The sequence below is a fragment of the Malurus melanocephalus genome, unplaced genomic scaffold, assembly GCF_030028575.1.
Source record: "Malurus melanocephalus ecotype Western Australia unplaced genomic scaffold, MMel_1.1 scaffold_224, whole genome shotgun sequence".
NCBI lineage: Eukaryota > Metazoa > Chordata > Aves > Passeriformes > Maluridae > Malurus > Malurus melanocephalus.
The window spans coordinates 697,957-717,469 of NW_026623456.1; the positions used below are offsets into that span (position 1 = coordinate 697,957).

A 19,513-nucleotide genomic window follows, 5' to 3' on the forward strand; every position below is an offset into this window, starting at 1 on the left:
TAGGATAATTGCCCTGAGCTCAGAGCAGCTGTTCTCAACCCTGCTGTGCCATTTTCTGCTTCTGTTCCAGGCCTGAAGAAGGCTTTGTTTCCACGAAACCTCTCTTGCATTTTCCAGCTCTACCAGTCAGTCAGGTCACAGTTATTAACTCTCCCTGCACATCTTTCTTCCTCTGCCAGGACCTGTGTAAGTTCCCTCTGGGGATACACGGAGAGATTCCAGGACACTGCCTCGGCACCAGTCCTGCCTGGGTCCTGAGCTTGGAGGGGTGAGCTGGGAACCAAAACCTTCTGCCTCCAGTGTGGGGCGGGCTGAGCACTGGCCGATCCTGGGATCTCACCACACGCCTTCTCCGGTCACCTCTGGGAGCGGAGTCACTGCTGTTGGCCAAGACAGACATTTCCCAGGGCTGCAGGTGCCTGGAGCCTGTCCTGGGGTGCTGGGAATGAGGACAAGGGAGGCCTGGCATGCTGCTAGGCTGCAGCTTCTTGGCTGAATTAAGCTTGAAAAAATAAAAAAATGGGTAGAATCGGCTCTGTATGCTTGGCAGTCCTACGGGAAGATGCCTAGGGGATGAAGGATCAGGTGGAAGGCCATGGAGTGAGCACCCCAAAGACTGAGCCAAAGGAGTAAATGTGCATTTTCCAGCTGGCAGCCTCCTATGATCTATCCCTGATTTGGGGAAGAGTTTGCATCTGAGTTTTGAATCCTCCATGAAGGAGCTGCAGGATATTCTGGCAGCCTGAATGCTGGTGGCTGGACTAGGGAAGTGTCCCCAGCAGTCTCCTCCCTCATCCTCTGTGCCCAGCGACAGTGAGCGGCTCTGCTCAGCATTCCTGAATGGGCCAAAGGAAGGGATGTGATGCCAGAGGAATTCAGCTGCCTTGGAGCCAAGCTCAGACCACCTCCCGAAGCTTCTCCCTCACTCCCACTGCCAACCATGGGTTTGCTGTAGGCAGTCCTGCAGGAGCCATCTGCATGGGGCCACCCTTTCCCACCTCTTCCTTCAGGGAATGCTATGTTTTCCTGGGAAGGCAGATCTCTCTTGGAGCCTGCAGACTTCCTGATGCTGTTTCCTCCCAGGCCTGTCCAGGACCTGCCCTTTGTTCCCTGTTTATTGCATTTTCTGCACTTTACAGGCTCACTCCAAAGGCATGGGGGGTGCTGCAGCACACCTGGGTGCGGTGTGGGTGTGAATCCATGGATGCTGTGATTCCTGTGGACACCCTGGGAACATGGACAAGGCACTGCTGCAGCCACCAAGAGCAGCACTCCAGGTGTGTGGGCTGAGCATCTTCAGCAGCACAGCCAGCCAGGAGACACAGTATGGTTTGGATTCTCACTAATTCACCCCCGAGCCCAGCTTGGGAATGAGCCCCTGAGCCCTGCTTGACACATCCCCAGCTACTTTCACAGACCAGCTGTGGTTTGGGGGGCTGTGGCTCAGGAAATGGTTGGGCTGGGGAGGAAGCATGGGAGCTTTGGCCCTGAAATATGGATTCATCTCTGGAATTGGGCCTTGAACTGGGGCTGCCCCAATTCCCACAGACGCAGCGCCTGTGGTGGGGCAGCCATGAGGGAGTTTGGATCTGGAGCTCTGAGGGCTTTTCCAAAACCAGAGGAGCAGTGGGCCTTGGACAATAGGCAGCTCTGTTGACCAAGCCCAGTGGTCAAGAAGCTGCTGCAGCCCTGCGGCCAGCAAGAGCGGCCCTGCACAGACAGGCACAGCGAGGGCGGCCCTGCATGTGGCCAGCAAGGGTGGCCGTGCACAGACCCAGTGAGGGCAGCCCTGCACAGACCCAGCGAGGGCAGCCCTGCACAGACCCAGCGAGGGCAGCCCTGCACAGACCCAGCGAGGATGGCCCTGCACAGACCCAGCGAGGGTGGCCCTGCACAGACCCAGTGAGGGTGGCCCTGCAAAAGGCCAGTGGGCTCAGTGGAGCTGCTGGGACATGAGGAGCAGTCTGGGGCTGGAAAGGATGAGCCCGGAGCCAGTGTAAGCCCAGGGTGCGGTGTCTGAGTGCCAGCACGAGGACATTGAGGGGTGACCTGTCCCTGCCCCTGGGCAGAGCCACCCCAGACATGAGCCCACGCAACCTCGGCCCGGGACATGTCCTTTAATACACATATGGCTGCATGGGGACATCTCGGAGTGACACATCTCGGGGCTGAGCCACAGGGAATGGGGCACAGGGAGGAGCAGCAGCCGCCTCTGAGCCTCTCTGCAGGGTTGGGACAGGAGAGGTGGCCAGTGGTCCTTGGGGACAGCACGGCCTGTGCAGCTGATGATGGGGACGACGCGCAGGAGCAGGGCTGAGGGCGGTGCTGGAAGGAGGAAGCTCAGGCCCCCTGCCCACAGCGCTGTCCTGGTGTCTCAGCTAAATGGGTATGCAAGGGGGGGCACAAAGGGACAGGGGAGCAACGAGGGAAGTCTGGCAGCAGGGATGGGAATGCTCTTCTTCCCGGTGCTCCTGTGGAAAAGAAACAACAGAGGGGCAGAGGAGGTGGCCTTGGCCACTGCCAGCAGCCTGGCAAAGGTGGCAACAATGCCCATGGGGTGAGGGTGGCATGGGCAGCAACCCAGAGGGACAGGAGGAAAGGGGCTGGCTGGGACCCCACGGCTGGGAGGTGTGGGACAGACCCCCAGCCAAGTGTGGGGTGGGACATGGGGATGGGATGCCTTTCTCTGTGGGGATTTCTGTGAGGATGCCCTTTTTTTGTGGGGATCGGGGGCATTTCTGCATCTCCCCGAGCACAGCCCAGGAGGCTGAGGGATCCCAGGGGGGCCTGACCAAGCCATACCTCTCACTGGCCCGTAGGGGACTTGGCAGCGTCGAACATCTTCTTCCTGCCCTCCATGCCTGACATGGCCTCCACGTTCTTGCGCCAGTCGCCCACTTCCACCGGGCGCTCCTGTGGGGGGGACAGCCATGGAGCAGGGAGGGTCTGGCAGCCCTGGCCCATCCCCTGTCCTGCACAGAGCCCTGGGCTGGGGGACACAGCTGGCCCCTGTCCCTCTTCCATGTGTCCTTGCCCGAGGAGCTGCCTGGAGAGTGGCCTGATCTCCACAGGGACATCTGGATCTGCGTGGATCCATGTGGATTCTCCCCCTGCAAAGCCTGGCTAAGTTGCATTCATGCACCAGAAGGCACAAAAATCCCAGAAAAAATTCTTTAGGAGGAAGAAACCACGTGGGACTTTGGGTTTACATTAGCACAGTGGGGCAAATGTCAGTAAAAACACTTCCTGCATTGCCCTCCCAGCCCACATCAACCCCACCTCCACCTGCTCTGAGCCTTTGGGAGGCCACTGGGATTGCTGGTGTGACAGTGATAGCCTGGCAGACATTTCCAGAGCAGACAGAAGAGGTGACAGCAGCTCTGGGGAGGTGACAGCAGCTCTGGGAGCATGCCCAGGTGTCTGCTCTGCCACCCCCCAGAATTCATAGATAACAAACTGTGCCCCAACACCATCTCACAACATCTAAAACAAACCCAGATCCATTCTCCACCTGGTGCCCAGGGCTGTAAGCACAGTTTTCTGTCAAAAGGACTGAAAAACTGCTGTACCAGCAATGGGGGAACAAAGGAAAAACAGCTGAAAAGGGAGATTCTCATCCAATCTGCTGAGCTGGAACCAAAGGGTGAAACCCCTGTGGGGGGAAGCCCTGGGGATGAGGCACAGCTCCTGCTGCCAGGGCACCTGCATATCCCAGGTGGGTCTGGGCATCGCTGGCATTGAGACTTTCCCCTGTCACACCTCTGCCAAGCTGGTGGGAATTGGGCCATTTATCTGAAGCCAAGGGTGCTTGCTGGGCTGCTCTGTCTTATCTAATCTGGGTCTGGGAGTTCCCTGGGAGTTTTCTGAGTGTGATTGTGCACAACAGGAGCTCTCCTGGCTCCCTACAAGATCAAGACCAAACTCTGCATGTGCAGCTCAACAGTGGTAGCAGGGAGGCTCAGGTAAGAGACCCCCATATGCTCTGGGAGGGAAGAGCACCACAGACACAGCCCTAAATCTCCCATGTTACCATCCACCAGTTGTCTGGCCCAGTCAAACTTGTCCTGTGTGGTCCTACAACATCCCACAAAGGGAATTGCCTCACAAGGCTCTTTCCAAGGCTGACACATAGTGAACACAGGATACCTTGGAAAAGGGCAAGGGCACCCCTGGGAAGTGTGTCCATCTCCAGCCTCCAGAGGAGTCACCCACCTTCTCTGTATCCTCCTTCTTGACAGACTTCAGGTTGGCCCTGAGATCCATGGACACCTTGTGCTTGGAGCCCAGCAGAGCCCTGAGCATGGCATCGGCTGAGACACGCACCCGGCGCAGGGGAGGGCGCTTGAACTTCCCTCGAAGATCAAGAACTTTGATTTTCAGATCTTTAATCTGCATAGGGAGGAGAAAAGGAGGAGTGGGAGGTCAGTGCTTGGCTGTCTTGCACACAGAGCCCCTGTGGGAAGCAGGAGGCTCTGCCAGCACCGAGCCTCAGAGGGTGCACCTCTCCTGCAGGACCACCCCCACCATGGCTTTGTCCACCCAGGTTCAGAGCTGAGCCATGGGCTGGGCTCAGCCTGCTCAGGGGGCAGCTGTACCATGGGGAGCTCTCAGACCCACAAGGGTGACCAGGAGAGTGAGGCATCTTTCTGTGGACCCCGAGGACATTTTGAGTGCCCTTGGACAGGGATGAACCTTGCTCTGAGTGGTACCTTGCAATGCAAACCCCAGCTTTGAGATAACCCTTGTGCCTGTCCCACATCGCTGCTCAGCCTGGTCCGTGGCACATCCCCACTGAGGCCAGAGCTGCCACTGGGTGGGAGTTTCCAGAAGGAAGCAGCGCACCCTCCCTCCTACCTCCCGGGTGTTATGGTTGCATTTTGCTTCGATGTCATATCTCTCCTCATCCACAATTTCCACCTTCTCATGCAGCTCCCTGCACAGGTCCTGGGGGCCGAGGAAAACACGAGAGTGGTAAGCGAGGCCCCTCCGTGGTCCCAAGGAACTCCCTCCACCCTCGGGCCTGAGCAGTACCTGGAGCTGGCTCAAGGAGAGCCCACTGGTGTGCAGTGGAGTGACCCGCTCAGACAGATACCTCTCCTTCTCTGCCTGCTTGTCCACAATCTCCTGATCCCACTCCTCCTTGGCTTTGGCCAGCATCAAACTCTGTGAGCACGAGGAAATGGCAGAAGTGTGAATTGAGCAAGCTCCTGGTTCCCCCCAAGCCACCCACACAATGTCTGTAGGACAGGACAGTCCTGTGTGCCAGCCCCCTTCCCGCTGTCCCCAAACACACATCAAAGCCTCCCCACAGCTTTGGTGTGGGGCCCCGGAGGCAGGCAGGGCCATGGCACCAGGGACTGTGGGGGCTGTGGTCCTGCTGGGTGCTGACGTTGGCTCTGCCTTGGCTCTGCCTGGGCAGGGAATGTTTATCCCAAGCCAGAGCCTGGGGAGGCTCGTGCTGGAGCACAAACAGGGGCTGAGGCTTCAGAGCTGAACGTGTGGGGGTCTCTCCCCACCCCAGTGAAGGGGAGGTTTGTTTGGACCACAGATCCCACATGAGTGAGAAGAGAGAGGTGGGGTTGGAGCTGCTCTCCACAGCCCATCCTTGTGCTGTTCCCCATCCCTTTCCCTCCAGCCACACACTCCAACCCAGCCCCTTTCCTCCAGCAAGACAAACCCCRGGGAGTTTCCAGCCCTTGGGACTCACCTTCAACAAGAGTTTGCGTGAGGCTGTGATCTTGGATTTTCTCTAGGGGAAAGGGGAGGGAAAAGAAAACACCCTTTGAAAACAAACTCACAGCAAATGCAGAACAGCACTGAGATCTCTCCCTAAGGGAAAGGCACTTACCTCCCTGCAGGTGGGTGAGCAGCCAGGGAGGAGCAGAAAAAATAAGAGAAGAGAACAAGGCATCAGGGGATGAGAGTAAAAAAGAGGGGACAGTCAAGGAAAGCATCTCGTGTTGCGGTTGGTTCCTTATTTCTGTATCTCACAGCTGCCACCAGCACGTGAGCCAGGTCTGAGGTGATGGTGCCCTCTGTAAATGCAGCAAGAGCTCAGGGCCACAGCTCAGACAGCCAAAATGTCACTCAGCTGTGACAGGTGAGCTGGCACTGTGCCCATTGTGCCAGCCCAAACTCAGTCCCTGCAGTTCAGACATCCTCATTCCCCCACGGCCACTGCAGCTGGGGCAGGATGCTCAGATCCTGCTCAGGTTTGCAGGCTGGGACATCCCCATGTCATTGCTTCAGGGAACCTTTGCAGGGAGTTTCTCCCTTCTCTGCTTCCCAGGGAATTGCTGCATTTGTACAACGCGCTACAAAGAGCCTCACGGCAAATCCAGAGGCAAATCCACAATTTGGGGTCTCGTAAAGATCCAGGGTTTGAATTGGGACATTGCAAGGGTGAACAATTTGTATTTAAAGTCAGTTTTTGCAAGGGGAATGGCCCAGAGGTCTGGGGCAGGGCGGGCTCTCCCAGATGATCCTCCCCAAAGGGACAAGCTCAGCCGGGCGAGGGTTGATGGGGATGAGGGTTGATGATCTGAGGGGACCAAGCTACTCACAGCTCTGGCATCGCGGCGTGTGCTGTTCCCTGCCAAAGAAAAGGGAAAGAAGCTTCATGAAGCAAAGATGCGAATCCCAGCTGTACACAAAGCCAGGCGGCAGCGAAGGGAGCAGTGCCGAGGTGCGGTGCTGCCCCGTGCTGTCCGCGAAAGGAAGCAGCTCCGCAGCCTCCATCCCGTTGTGGAGCACAGGATGAGCCTCCCGGCTCCACGAACACTTGATTGCATTTCGGGCAAGCTCCAGCGTGCCGCCAGCCGGCCCTGCAGGACTCTGGCTCCTGCTCCTTGGGGCTTTTCCCAAGCTCTGAGCTGCTCCCCCGCCGGCTGCGTCGCCCGCCCCAGCTCGGGGCAAGGGATGGAGTCTGGAAATCTCAGGGGAAACGGAGGTGCCTCGGGGCTCCCTGCACTATGTCGGCTCAGGGAGTCCTGTCCTGCAGCTCCCATGGCCAACAGCAGGGATGGGAGAGCCAAAACCCATCCAAGGACTGCTGGAACAAGGGGCAACACCTCTGCTTTGGAGCCAGGCTGGGAGAGCTGGGTGTGTCCAGTCTGGAAGAGCAGGTGCCAGGTAGACCTGAGAACCCCCTGCAGTGCCTAAAGGGGCTCCAAAAGAGCTGGAGAGGGACTTGGGACAAGGATCTGAAGTACCAGGCCAATGGGGAATGACTTCCCACTGCCCCAGGGCAGGGTTAAGTGGGAATAAATTCCTCCCTGTGAGGGTGGGGAGGCCCTGGCACAGGGTGCCCAGAGAAGATGTGGCTGTCCCTGGATCCCTGTGTCCAAGGTCAGGATGGACAGGGCTTGGAGCAACCTGGGATAGTGGAAGTTGTCCCTGCCCATGGCAGTGGGTGGAACAGCAGCCATATTCTGGGTAAAACATGCGGGATCTCCTATTTTACATTTGCCTGGTGATCCCAAGCCCTGGCAGCTGCTCCAGCCCATGCTGCTGCCCTGGTCCTGCTCTGATCCCGCTGACCCCTCCTGTGCCGAGCAGCTGGAGCATCCTGTGAGCCTGAGCAGCAGAAAAATGTAGGGGGAAATACCAATCCTTTTAATTTTTTTCCCCTCAAACAGAGTTTTCCTATTGTGGGTTTAGTCCTTCTTCTTAGGAAATGGCCAAGCCGGAATTTCTGTGACTTGATCCTTTTCCATCCCCTGAAATTTAGAAAATTCTTTAGACCCCAAAGATTCCTGTTGGGGGAAATGAAATAGAGCAAACTGGTCTCAAACAGCTGCTCCCAGATTTGTGTGGGGCCTGTGTCAAGCCAATCTCAGAGCACCTCCTGGCTCTGTCCCATTGTCCCAGTTCCCTCCTTGTGCCCCCTGCAGCTCAGCCAGAGCTGTTTCCTGAACAAGTGGACTTGGGGGAGGGGGGGGCGGGGGGAGAATGCCATAAAATCCCAGAAGGAATCGTCTCCCCCAGAGCCTCCCAGATCACTGGATTTACAAGAGAAAATCCCAAGGACAAGAATTTCTTTGTCTTCAAAGCCACATCAGACAGATCCCATTTCCTGCCTTTGTGGAGGGTTTTGTTGCTGTGGCCAACATCCCAGAGGACAGCAGGCAGCACTGGTGCTTTGAGCAGGTCGGGCCCCAGCTGCTGCCCTCAGTTTGTTTTGGGGGAGACAGAGGAGCCTTTCTCTCCCCGGAGCTGACAAGGGCTGGGCGCAGCCTCTCAGCGTCTCCATTGTCCCCCGCTGGAGCAGAGCTCAGCGTTCCTCGGGGTGGGATCCACACCATGCCTCGAGTTCATGACCTCTACCAAGGTCAGTCAAGTTTTGGGGCCAAATAGTCCTAAACTGGCTTCCCAGATGACAGCCAGGACTTGGCTGTGCCAGTGAGACATCCCTGGCAATCCCCAGTGCCAGGATTTTTGGACTCCAGCTGGATCTGGAACATCCACAAGAGGCTTTGCTCCCTGATGGGGATGAGAGGACCTGGAGAAGTTAATTCTGCCCTATTTGTACTGTCCTGGCTGTGAAAAGCTTCAAAAGCTTATTGAACCACCAGAACATGGAAATCCTTTAAAGAAATAATCCCATAAACCCAAACACAGTCAATCCTAACATCTTCCCCCCATCCCAGGAGACTGGAGACAAACCACGAGCGCTCTCCTGGTTACCACGACTCCACACTCTGCTACCACCCTGAACTTCACACCAGCGAGCCACGCTGGGACACTTAGGCAAGTGCTCCCCAAACTGTCCTGTTTGCCAGTTTCTGGGGAAAAAAATCAGGCAAATACCAGCTCCAAAATCTTTGTCCCCATTGCAGCCTCATCAAGAGGCGCAATCCTCTCTCCAAGAGCAGAGGGAATGCTTGATGCACCTCAGAGAGGGGGAGAGATTCAGTCAAATTCACGTGCTGCGGGTTCCTCTGTGATGTGCAAATGCCGGGGGTCTCGTGCCCGTGTCACCACCAGCACCCCTGGGGGGGACATGGGGCAGGGGCTGTGCCTTACCTGGCTGTGCAGGAGGGAGGTGATGCCTGGCCTCAGGACAGCTGCGCTCTGGCGGGGCTGTGGCCAAGAAGGAGGTATTGAATCCCAGCCCTGCCTGCAAGTGGTCGGTAAAAATAGCACAAATCCCCTCCTCTGCAGGCGTCTGCTGCTAGCCCCGGGAGTGCTGGGACTGCTGCTCACACCTGGGGCACTGCCTGGAACACGGGGACACATACAGTCACCTGTGTGTCACTGCACTCATGTCCCAGACACCCACAACACCCCTTTGGTTCTGAGAATTCCAAGGCTGTTTTATGGGAATCATCTCAGAGTGGTTTGGGTCGGAATGCACCTTAAAAAAATCATCTCATTCCGCCCCCTGCCATGGGCAGGGACACCTTCCACTACCCCAGGTCACTCCAAGCCCTGTCCATTCTGGCCTGGGGACACTTCCAGGGATCCAAAGGCAGCCACAGCTTCTCTGGGCACCCTGTGCCAGGGCCTCACCACCCTCCCAGGGAACAATTCCTTCCAACCCTGCCCTCTGGCAGTGGGAAGCCATTCCCTCTTATCCTGTCCCTCCATTCTTTGTCTCAGAGCTCCTCTCCAGCTCTCTTGGAGCCTCTTTGGTACTGGACACCCCAAGCTTGGGCAGTACCTGTTCACCTGAGGGTTCTTGGGGACACACAGACAGGCTCAGGCTGACCAGTGCTGGTGATGCCATGGGGATGGGGTGAGTGCTCCTGGCACATCTCTGGTGTGACAGAGCTCCAGAGATGCTGGAACAGGCAGGGAGGGGGTGTGAATAACCTGGGAACTGCTGCCGTGCTGACCCCTGTGCCATGGGGCACACACAGTACAGCACTGGCCTAAGGGCCTCCTGGGAACCACCAGAGCAACCAGAGCAGGAGAAGGACCCCAGCCAGGTCACGTTGCTGAGGGGTGATGGAGTAAACCGGCAAAGGTGGGGTCACACTGCAGGCCAGGGGGGTGGGAGCCAGGCCGGCATGGTCCCCTCTTTCAGGAGAAGGACCAGCCCCACCCACCCAGCGCAGCTCTACAGCTTGGGATGCTCAAGCAGCTCCCAGCCTCTCACAAGCCCCGATGTTGTCCCCATGAAATTCTCGAAAAGCAGTGAAAAGGCTGCTGTCTGTCCCCACTGCTCCCCACAAAGCCCCTTTGCATAGCACGGACTGCAGAGCAGGCAACACCTGTTCCCTGGGATATTTTCAGGGACAAATTTAGGAGCAAACAATTCCCAGCAAGGGGCCCAGCAGGGACAATGCCCGGCATGTTAATCCTGGGCCTTTTATGGTTGGGACAGACACGCAGCTGCTGGAGTGGGGCAGCTTCCATGGTGGGAAGCACAGAGAGCCCCCATCCTGCAGAGCCTTCCCAGCTTCCCCCTGCCTGGACACCAACGGGAGCTGTGGGGTTCCCCACAAGCTGGTGGGAGATCGGTGACAGTGGCAACGGCAATGGTGGTGCCATCCTTGTGTGAATTGCACCAAGCATGTCCCGTGGGCAGGGGAGAAACCCCCTGCACCCACCTCACACGAGGGACCCCTGCAAGGACCCTTCCCTGGCTCCAAATGCCAGCACTAGGAGCTGTTCTCACCCCTGAGGAGGAGGAGGCTTTAACCAGCCCCGTTAGACCTTTATAAGGAAAAGACCCCGCGGGGCCAGGCCTCCAGCATCTTTCCTCCCGGATGCCTTGGGATTGTTTTCGGAGCACAGAGGAGCCAAAATTAGCCCGTGACAAAGGCGCTGCATTCCCGCAGCTCTGGGGATGGGGTGAAGGCTGCTTTGGATGGCATTTGCTCCAGGCTCAGGTTTCATCTCTGCTGGGACCCGGAGTGAGGAGGAGGAAAGGGCAGGAGCAGAGTGGGGCAATGGGACCCCTCGATTTGGGGCTTCCCCGTTGGTTTCAAAGCCCCACCTCTGTCAGGGGGGCTGCACTAAAGGACTGGCAGAGGACTGAGATCTCCCCTCCCTTCTCCCCAGTTGACATGGAGGGGATATTCAGAGTCCCCATCTTCATCTCTGGCTCAGGGACAGCCACAGGGAGCTGCCTCCAGGTGAGGGGTTGTTTTATCAGGTACCACCTGGGCTTTGGACACCACTCTGAGCTGCTGGGGGTGGGAAGGATCAGGCTGGAAATCTGCAGGGGAAAGCAGTGCTGAGAGTAAATTCAGAGCAAAATAATAGAAATATATGTGGGATTGGCTCAGTTGGTCAGAGCTGGGTGCTGACAACACCCAGGTCATGGTTCTGGGTTGGACTCAATGAGTTGGACTCAATGATCCCTGTGGATCCCTTTTAATTCAGACTATTCTGCGATTCTGTGATTTGTCCATGTGCTGCTGCTGCTGCTACAAATCCAATATGCCCCTGCTACTGGAAGCCACTGGCTGAAGGGAAGGGCTCCCCATGGGCTGCCACCAAAGGGATGGATGCTGACAGAAAATTCCTGGAGAGCTGTATGGGCAGGTCACACCCAGCCAGAAGCAGGTCTCCAGGGACAGCTGCTTGTCCCAAAATGTCCCTGTGACCTACAGTCACAAATTACGAGTCACAGTTACGAGTGAACGCTGTAATGTGTTTAGATGGATGGAGCAGTTTCTCCTTCCGGACATTCCAAGTCCCTGGAGGATGTTGGTATATCCTCATGGTTGGTGCCTCAGCCCCACACCCATGGCAGGGGCTGCTGGAGCTGCCCTATGGTCCCTGGCTCCTTGAGGTCTTGACACTCCAAATGCAGAGGTACCTGAGTCCTGTGAATAGTCCAGCTGCCCCACATGAAGCCAGTCTCCATGAGGAAATGGACTTGCAGCAATGCTGGAGGGATCTCTTCCCCTCCTCTGGAGCCTTTCCACCCATCCTGTGCTCGCCCCCTCCCATGCACCGTCCTCAACCCCAACGGAATTCACAAAGACAACAGCTCCCAGGACATCCAGGACAGACTTAGAAACAACAGCTGAGCCTCTGGTGTCCTTTGGGGCTGAGCCTCTGGTGTCCTCTGGGACTCAGCCTCACATCCATCCCCTGTCACTGCCCTGCTCACAGCCAGCCCCAGTGCTGGGGTGGGGGGTGACAGGAGAACTCCCAGCTGCCCCAGGTTTGTCACTGAACTGGGACAGACGATGTCCCAGAGACCCACCACAGTGTGGAAGAAGGTTTTCTTTCTGTGGGACAGCTCAGGGACCAGGGGACAGCGAGGTCACCCCCCAGGCCAGGTGATTCAAGGGGGCAGGGTCAGGTGGCAATGCAGTTGTGAAGGGCCACAGGACTTGTCCTGAGGAATGGTCCCACTTGGGTGTTTCTCCTGCAGATCATCCAGCAGCTGTCACCCCTCCTGAGCTGCCAGAGGGATCCAGCCAGTCCCACCTGCTCCGTGGATTGGTGACAGTGCAAGTGGAAGCTCCCAGGATGCTTCTCCAAGAGCCAATGCAGCCCTGGGGGGATTTTCTCACACCACTGCCTCTGTGAACGAGTCCCACCAAACCTGAGGAATGCTTGGAGATGAAGAGTGGGCCTGGGTTTGAATAATCATCACAGCTTGGTCTGGGAAGCAGCACAGCCCCAGGCCAGACCCCAAATATGCCCCATGGGGCTGAGAGCCTTCTCCCAGCTAATCTGTCCCGCTGATCTTCACCCCACTGCATCAGCCCCAGCAGGACATGCCCATCTCCCACTGCCCACATGGCAGAGGCTTCTCATCCCTTTGGGACAAGCTGCTCCATGTCCTGCTTCTGCAGCCACAGCCCCCTGTTCTGAGAGCCCCAAACCCTGCACACCCCCTTGGGCCTGGTGCAGTTTAGGGCTGTGCCTATGCCAGCCCTGCCATCCACGGGTATAGGACTCCCCCTTTCCACTTGGCTACAGAGAGCAAATCCGTGGGGAGGCAGCTCTGGGGCTGCACCCCAAAGCAGGACAATTATCCCAAAATGCAAGAAACACCTTTCAGTTTGAGAAATATCATGGACAGCTTATTTTTCTCTGCTTAAATACTTTGGGGAGGCTTGAAATATTTGCAGAAGTTGCCAAAGCCGAGGAGGGCTCCCCAAAAGCAAAGGTGCCTGTTAGGAACAGCACAGGCTCCTGCCTTATGCCACTGGCACATGAAAAAGGCTTTGTTAAATGAGGAGGGATTACCTGCTTTGGGATAGTGGAAAAACTTCATTGGAATGGAGCTGAGCCATCCACTGAAGACTTTAAGCTTTCCGTGGCTTTGCCAGTGACACATGAAACGTTCCCAGGGCTGATCCTGTGGGCTCTTCTCACCAGTAGGGGGATTTGGACTCTTCTGTGCCAGTGGCAGCCACAGCTCAGCAGTGACATCAGTTTGAGTATCACAAAGAACAGGCTGGTTTACAGTCTAAGGCAAAATATTCTGCATTATAAAAAAAAAAAAAAAAAAAAAAAAAAAAAAAAAAAAAAAAAAAAAAAAAAAAAAAAAAAAAAAAAAAAAAAGACTTTTCCAACCAAAATTTCTGGCCCAGGCAGGGACCATGACACAGGTTTGGGATTTTTTCCAGGGTATTTGCAGACCTTTCTATCTGCCTCTGGGATACATCTCAGTATCCCCTTTTGGCTGGGATGGGCCACCCGCACCCTCAGAGCATTCCAGTGTCTCCTGCCTGGGGACAGATAGTGCTGGGATGTGCTGGTTGTTCCCTCTGCAGCTCCAGCAATGTCTGGGCCCTGGTTTTGTTTCCTCCTGGTGAGTCCCTGCCCTTCTGGGGGCTACCACAGCCTCAGATCCACTGCTGGGAGATGTCAGAGCCACACTCCTCAACATCCTGGAGCACGCAGTCCAGGACACTCCACCAGGACACTGAGGATGGAGAATTAAGGTGCAATTCCTGCTGTCCCTGCCCTCAGCATCCCGGGCTCCATGCTACAAGGTCAGTTGTTCCTTCCTTCACCCCGGTGCCAGAGGATTCACTGGAGATGRCCAAGCTCCCCAAAGCAGTGGTGGGGACATCCCGGCCTCAGCTCCCTGCAGTGTGGGCAAACTGACACAGCAGTGCTCTGCGCAGGGGTTGGGCTCCAAACCAAAACCCAGTGATTTAGGAATTATAATTAAGCATGGTCATATAAGAGCATCTGGAGGAAGCTGGACAGTTGACCTCAGGCTAAAAAGCAGAATACCGCTTGCTACAGCTGGGATGTTTTGTTTTGTTGGTTTTTTTTTTTATTTTTTTTTTTTTATTTTTATCTAAAGAGGAGCCACCAACAAGCTCAGGGATTGTCCCAGGAGAAGCGGGGCAATGTCAGGGTCCCTGCAGGGCACTCAGTGATGGAAGAGGTCCCACACATGGTCCCACCTGATAAAAGCATTGGCACCCTTAGGCTATACCTCCCTATGTTAGCACTGTGACCCCACTGCCCTCCCCAGCACTCAGGGTGTCCAGCCAGCCCCAAACTGATCCCAAAGCCAGGCCTGGCATTTTATTAGGTGGGAAAAACTCGCCTTCCCTGCACTCACTGCACTCTCGTGGTGCTGCAAGGAGGGCACCTGTCCCTGTGGGTTCTGGCAGAGCCCCTGCCCAGAAAGCAGCCCCCCAAAGCAGCCTTAGCACTGGGAATACCCTTGGAACAGTGCAGGGAGGGCTGATAGAGACGGGGCACCGGGGGCTGGGAGCAGCAGAGCTGGATTTTCAGGCTCCTGCCTTTGAACTCAGGGTGCTCCAAGGCACCTCTCTCCTCTCTGGGGCTCTCCCTGGGGGCCCCGGGGGGGTCTGGCAGCCCCTCCTCACCAGTGGATCCCATGTGCTGGAAGAGCTGAGGGGCCACAAACCCACCCTCCACCCCCTGTGCCTCAATTTCCCCACCTCTGAGGGCATTAGAAATGCTTCCCGTGGGTGCTCTCCTGCTTTTCAGGCTGCCTGGGAGTGTGCTGGCACCCTGTCCCTGATGGTGGCACCCTGTCCCTGATGCTGGCACCCTGTCCCTGGTGCTGGCACTCCATCCCTGGTGCTGGGGGATGCTCCAGTCTCTGGTCGTGGCCCTGCTCTGCCCCCTGGCTAGGTCTCTTGGCTGTTAATTTGTTTTTCAATCTTGGGGTGACTTTTCCTCTACATTCGACATTCAGGCCTTCCAGAGGCAGATGAATCCCACCCTCCCACCTTGCTGGCTCAGTTCTGACCCCCAGCCCCTGCCCCAGGATCAGGCTGGGAATCCAGCCACAAAGGGTGGGTCAGGCAGGTGTGGGTGTCCATGCAGAAGAAAATCCCAAACCTGGGGGCTTGGGGAGCTCTGCTGGCCCTAGGGAATATGGGGTCCAGGAGGAGACCCTGGCTGTGTGTGGATCTGGATGACGGGCTCAGGATGCAGACTGGCTTTCCCTGCGCCTGGATCTGAAATGTTGACACAGGCACTTGTGTTCTCATATTGTCCTTTTCCCTCCACTGATTGCCTGAATTTCTCAGCAGCGTGGCCTCGCTGCTGCCTCGTCATCGGTGCCTGGGGAAGTGCCACAGCCAGAGCTGGTGCTTACACACCCCTCTCTTGATCATTTTCTTTGCCAGTTCCTTGCTGGCAGCTGGAAAACACAAAATATCTATTTACAGGGAGCAAGAGAGCAGAAAAACTGAAAAAGAAGAGTCACACTGCCCGAAACTGGTGATTTTAGGAGCCCTCTTGCACTGGGTGCTCCCCACCCGGGCACCCACCATGGCTCAGGCTTGGGATGCTCGCAGGGCTTTGACTCAGTCTCACTGAATCCCCTGACAGCAGGAGCTGGGGATTTAGGAGAAACCCTAGGATGATGATCTTTATTCTGGAAATTCTCTGTGAGCACCAGCACCTTTCTGACAACCTCATTCCCTCCTGAAATGTGTGCAGGGCACTGGTCTGGGACTTGTCCATGCAGGGCTCCACGGCTGGAGCATGTCCTGTGGAGGGGAGCAGGTCTCACCATCCCTGGAGCCCCCCATGTCCCTGTAACAGCCCTGGGATGGTGCAGAGCTCCATCTGGGCAGGGTTTGGGTCCAGCTTCATCTGCACCTGCAGCCTGCCCTCACCCCTCCTCCCCACTCACAGCCCGGAGTCTCAGTAACTGCAGCTCTGAGGACCAGCTGGCCAAGGAGGCTGCCCCGGCTGGAAAACGCCCCAGTGCCTGTTCCAGCAGAGCCAGCCCAGCCTGGCCTGGCATGGTGAGCAGGCTCCAGCCGTGCCACCGCCCCCAAAGCTGCCCGGCACTGCCCTAGCACAGGCACGGGACTCCGTGGGCCCTGCGGGGTCTGGCTGGAGTGCAGGCTGGGGCCAGCTGTCCCAGTCCGGGGCACCAGGGCACGGCACTCCGTGATTCCCACACGGCCACGAAATCTCCGGGAGGATCCGCAGCGCCTCCGGCCCCGGGCTGGGCTCAGGCTCCGGCTTGCGGAGCGCGCCGGTGGCTCCAGGCACTGCTGTCTGCGCTGCCTGTCGGGGCAGGGCCATCCCTTCCCTGCAAAGCCACAGCGCTGCTCCCGCGTCACCAGCACGCAAACCACCGTGGGAATCCCTGGGGACAAGGGCGCAGCGGGATTAGTGACCAGGGAGTCTCGGGGTGGCAGTGGGGGGCTCTGGAGCTCGACTGGGGGATGCTGCTTTACGGAGATACCCATGACTGGCAAAGCTCTGTGTAGGATTTGTGCTCTGCCATACCCTGTGGGGTCCCACAAATCAAAGCAACACCAGGGTAAGAAGCAGAAAGTCATGTTTGGGGACACTTTTGGTACAGGGAGTTGGGGTCCCCAGCATTCCCCAACAGCCTAAGGGCCTCAAGGGGACAGGATGTCCAGCAGCATGGCTGTGTCACGATGCCATCAGTTCAGTGCCCTGCTGAGGGGTCCCTGCTGCAGCAGCATCTTTCCAGCCCCTCCTGAAAATGGGGATCCAGGGGGAGCCATGTCCCCGGCCACATCAATCTGTCCCAGTGTCACTGTCACACAGGCAGAGCTCTCTGTCGTGTGGATCCTTCGGGCACAGCCTCATCCATCCCCTGTCCTGCAGGAGAGGCCTGGGGCTCCCCACCAGTGCACTGAGGTCCTGTACATGTCAGCTGAATGAAGGGCGACGGGGGCCCAGGCAGGGATGTCACCTCCTGCCTCGTCTGAAGTCCCAGTCGGTGGCCCTGCCTGTGTCCTTTGCCCCGTTGCACCAAGGGAGGTGGCTGTGCCAGCCCAGCTCCTGCAGTGCCTCTGTCCTGCCCCGGCACGGGGGGAGCCAGCGCCAGCACCAGCCTCCCCGGGGCCACTGTCCTCGTCCCAGGGCTGCACAGCGGTGGCTTCACTTGCCCGCAGGGATCCCGTTCTCCCCAGCACCTGCCGAGCCGAGGGCCATCTCCATCCGACTCCTGGGAAGCTGCGACTCCCTGGGGTGCCCCACTGGGGAAGCTGCGTCCAAGTGCACCACTGCGGAGAGAAGGAGCCTGTCACCCACCCGGCCAGCGCTGGAATATGGGGCATCCTGAGGAGACTGGGCAGTGGGGCCAGCCCCCATCCCCACCCCATCCCACGGGCAGGATGGCAAAGGGCCCCGTATCCCTCAGGCCACCCCAGACAGAGGGAGGATGTTTAGAAAGCTGCTCTCCAGGGATACAGAGAGCTGAAACCCCTGCGGGCGTCCCAGCCAGTTCAGGGGGATATGGGAACCTCACCCTACAGGCCCACCCGATGCATGGGACCCCCTTTGTGATTCCCCAAAGCACCCAGACGGGAATCTGCAGCCAGGGACCTCATCCTCGGGTGGGTTCTGCTCCCCGACCCGCGGCGGTGGCTCTGGTACCTGCTCGGCAGCTGTGCCGGGCGCGCACCTCCTGCATCGCCTGCTGGTTCTTGAAGCGCACGAGCCCCATGGTGATCTCGGCGTTCCAGCCCGGGTCCTCCTGGGCGCAGCGGAAGTCGATCTCGAGGCTGTCGTCCATCACCACAGTGAAATAAATGTGCCGCTCCTTCCACTCCACGCACTCCACGGCCTTCATGCGGGCAAAGCTCAGCTCCTTGCGCCGCGAGCCCTTGGGCTCGAAGAGCTGCAGCCCCTTCTCCGTCAGCAGGCACCGCTTCTTCTTCCAGAGCTGCAGCAGCCCCCCGCTCCGCTTCTCCAGCACCCCCTCCCTCAGAACCTTCTCAGGGGTCATCGCGGCTCCTCGGTGTCCCGGGACTCTCAGCACCTCGGGCCGGCCTAGCCGGGCATCACCCGCCGGGGGAATTCCAGCTGCTCCACGCCGGAGCCGAGCTCCCCGGGGCCGGGACCCCGCCGTGGCCGTGCTGCCCCCGGGGACTCGCCACCCTCGGTTCCAGCTCTCACAGGGGGTGAGCCGTGGGGTGCCCCATTGCGGCCGCCAGCCCTGAGCTGGGGCTCTGTTCCCTGCCCGAGCGTGTGTGGGATCCGCGCTCCCAGGAGCTGTCGCTACTTGCCCGGCCGCTCTCCCACTCGCATTCCTGCCGCCTCGCCTGGCCCCTCCTGCACTCAGGCTCCCTTCACGCCCAGGCGAAGCCCGGCCAGGCCCGGCGCAGCCCCGCTTCACCCGGGAGGAGCTTCTGGGGTGCCCGAGGGCAGGCGCTGCCTCAGGATCTTCGTGTGAGCAGGCAGGGTGTGGGATGGGGCTGCACGGCAGCGGTGCCGGGGCAGGGCTTGAGGACTCCTGCACCACAGCCCGGGGAGCAGGGACAGATGTTGGAGGGGCAAGAGCAGCTCTTGGGGTCGGGCACAGGGGTATAGGGTGCAGTGTCAGTGGGTACTGTGGGCTGTGGGGGACAGGGCTGACTGGGCAGGGGGCTCTGCACAAAATGCCAGCCAGGCAGGGGACACAGTGCAGTGCTACCGGGGCTGGGGGACTCGGGGGTGGCAGTGCCAGCCAAGAAGGCACAATGGGCTGCAGTGCCAGGGCAAGGGGTTCTGGGGTGCAGTGCCAGCTGGGACAGGGGGCTGTGGGTACAGCACCAGTCAGGCAGGCACCGTGGGGACCCTTGAGTTCAGCCCAGGAGGGGAGACAAAAGCAGAGAACAGACAGCAGCAATGGGGATAACCCCTGACAGCCACCCACCCCCAGCCACACACCCAAGGATGCTGGGCCACCCTCAGCACACAGAGCTTCCATCCCACAAATCCCTTGGGATGGGGATTTGAAGCCCCACAGCATGGAGCAGCATCCCCCAGGCTCGTGTGACCTGTGCAGGGGGAAGGAGCTGTGCAGCGGGCCGGGACAGCGGAGCCCGGTCGTGCCTGATCCTCCCTCCCCGGCAGCCAAACACCGTCTCCGTTCCAGCCCGTCTCGTTCCCGGCCACCGCAGCTCTGTCTGTTCCTGTGCCAGCGCCTGGCACCGAGGGGTTCCCCGGGCCGGGCCGGGCTGCCAGTAGCATATCTGGGGATTTGTGCTAGCCCTGGACTGCCAGGGGTGACGGTCACAGGGGGCTGGGCAGCTGGACGTGTCCCTGCAAATGCTGAGGGTGTGGGGTCTTCACCCAGGTGGAGTCTGGAATGGGGAGAAATCCCCCCGGGAATGTGCTGGGGTCACTG

The 19,513-nt window shown here is 58.3% G+C and overlaps 2 protein-coding genes across 3 annotated transcripts; both read right to left on the reverse strand.

Annotated features, from left to right (window-relative positions):
- Positions 1 to 1,899: 1,899 nt before the first annotated feature.
- Positions 1,900 to 9,098, reverse strand: TNNI1 (troponin I1, slow skeletal type). Of its 2 annotated transcripts, none has more exons than XM_057374425.1 (8): positions 6,564 to 6,727; positions 5,849 to 6,035; positions 5,708 to 5,749; positions 5,032 to 5,163; positions 4,855 to 4,944; positions 4,213 to 4,389; positions 2,803 to 2,913; positions 1,900 to 2,471 (listed from the first exon to the last, which is right to left on the reverse strand). In XM_057374425.1, the coding sequence occupies exons 2-7, from the start codon at positions 5,909 to 5,911 to the stop codon at positions 2,806 to 2,808; spliced, it is 612 nt and encodes a 203-aa protein (XP_057230408.1). In that variant the 5' UTR covers positions 5,912 to 6,035; positions 6,564 to 6,727; the 3' UTR covers positions 1,900 to 2,471; positions 2,803 to 2,805. The 2 variants fall into 2 exon arrangements, with proteins under 2 accessions (XP_057230408.1, XP_057230409.1); XM_057374426.1 differs by lacking the exon at positions 5,849 to 6,035 and adding an exon at positions 9,025 to 9,098 and having other exon boundaries at positions 1,902 to 2,471; positions 6,564 to 6,592.
- A 4,402-nt stretch (positions 9,099 to 13,500) lies between these two features.
- Positions 13,501 to 18,529, reverse strand: PHLDA3 (pleckstrin homology like domain family A member 3). Its single transcript, XM_057374428.1, has 2 exons — positions 17,779 to 18,529; positions 13,501 to 17,405 (listed from the first exon to the last, which is right to left on the reverse strand). Exons 1-2 carry the CDS (start codon positions 18,128 to 18,130, stop codon positions 17,281 to 17,283), a joined length of 477 nt encoding a protein of 158 aa, XP_057230411.1. The 5' UTR covers positions 18,131 to 18,529; the 3' UTR covers positions 13,501 to 17,280.
- Between the last annotated feature and the right edge of the window lie 984 nt (positions 18,530 to 19,513).

What these genes read in the sequence shown, in the direction of transcription:
- TNNI1 (XM_057374425.1), bottom strand. Translation starts at nt 5,911, where the DNA reads ATGCCTTGTTCTCTTCTCTTATTTTTTCTGCTCCTCCCTGGCTGCTCA. An exon ending in GCTCACCCACCTGCAGGGAG is followed by an intron (nt 5,750 to 5,848) that starts GTAAGTGCCTTT and finishes CCTTTCCCCTAG; the next exon opens with AGAAAATCCAAGATCACAGC. An exon ending in CACGCAAACTCTTGTTGAAG is followed by an intron (nt 5,164 to 5,707) that starts GTGAGTCCCAAG and finishes TCGTGCTCACAG; the next exon opens with AGTTTGATGCTGGCCAAAGC.
- PHLDA3 (XM_057374428.1), bottom strand. Translation starts at nt 18,130, where the DNA reads ATGACCCCTGAGAAGGTTCTGAGGGAGGGGGTGCTGGAGAAGCGGAGC. An exon ending in CCGGCACAGCTGCCGAGCAG is followed by an intron (nt 17,406 to 17,778) that starts GTACCAGAGCCA and finishes TTCTCTCCGCAG; the next exon opens with TGGTGCACTTGGACGCAGCT.